This window comes from Capsicum annuum, unplaced genomic scaffold, assembly GCF_002878395.1.
Source record: "Capsicum annuum cultivar UCD-10X-F1 unplaced genomic scaffold, UCD10Xv1.1 ctg40667, whole genome shotgun sequence".
NCBI lineage: Eukaryota > Viridiplantae > Streptophyta > Magnoliopsida > Solanales > Solanaceae > Capsicum > Capsicum annuum.
The window spans coordinates 475-1,424 of record NW_025847989.1 but is presented as its reverse complement, the minus strand read 5'-3'; the positions used below and the strand labels follow the sequence as shown (position 1 = coordinate 1,424).

The 950-nt window shown below is 37.9% G+C and overlaps 1 protein-coding gene across 1 annotated transcript in view; it reads right to left on the bottom strand.

The window, feature by feature from the left end:
- Positions 1-770: 770 nt before the first annotated feature.
- The window catches only part of LOC124891801 (acanthoscurrin-2-like), a gene marked incomplete at both ends in the record, with an annotated part of 584 nt that continues 404 nt past the window's right edge, over positions 771-950 (bottom strand). The window contains one exon of the mRNA XM_047403401.1: positions 771-940. Within this exon, the coding sequence (XP_047259357.1) occupies positions 771-940 (170 nt within the window). The remainder of the gene's footprint in view (positions 941-950) is intronic.

The following is a 950-nucleotide window of genomic DNA, read 5'->3' as shown; positions in this document are numbered from 1 at the left end:
ATTGGTGATGCATTAGCATCATGTTGATCATCATCTTTCTCAGTTTCTACTTCCTCTTCTTCTTGTTTATTTCTTTTTTTCCTCCTCACTTTTATTTTCCTCAACAGCCTCTACATACCTTTGTCCTCCTCTCTCAACATCATTTTTAAAACTTTCCTCAGCTTCACTTTTCCCTTACTGAGATTGTTCAAGATGTTCCTTTGAATCCATCTGTACTATAGCCTTTTTTGTTAGGTGTTCAAAAGTTTATCCATTTTCAGTTTCTTTTCTTTTGGGAGACATCTTTTAACTACAAATAATAGAAAAACAAAAAATACATTACAATTGATGTCTGGATAATTTAAAAAAAAAAATAAGGCAAATTTCAATAAATTTTTATACGCCACATTACAAAAAAATATTCCAACTGATAACCCATCAATTGGAAAAGATGAATCATCTGTTATGACAGATGCATAACCTGTTGCAACAAATGAACAACCTGATGGATGAGATCAAAACAGTCTTGACAGCTGAAATATTTGTTGCAATAGATGGGGAATCTGTTTGAAGACCTATTTTCATATCTCCCAACAGATGATCTGTTCCACCTGTTGTAATAGATTGACCACCAACACTAATGCCACTACCACAAACACTACCACCAACCCCAACACCAATGCCACCAATACCACCACTAATACCAAAACCACCACCAACACCACCACTAATGTCACCAATACCAACACCAACACCAAGACCACCACCAATGCCACCAATACAACTAATACCAACACCAGAACCACCAACACAACCACCAAGACCACTAACACCACCACTAAAACCACCACTAAAACCACCAACACCAACACCAATGCCACCAAAACCACCAACGCAACCACCAAGACTACCAACACATCCACCAAGACCACCAACACCAATACCAACACCAACACCAATGCTACCAATGT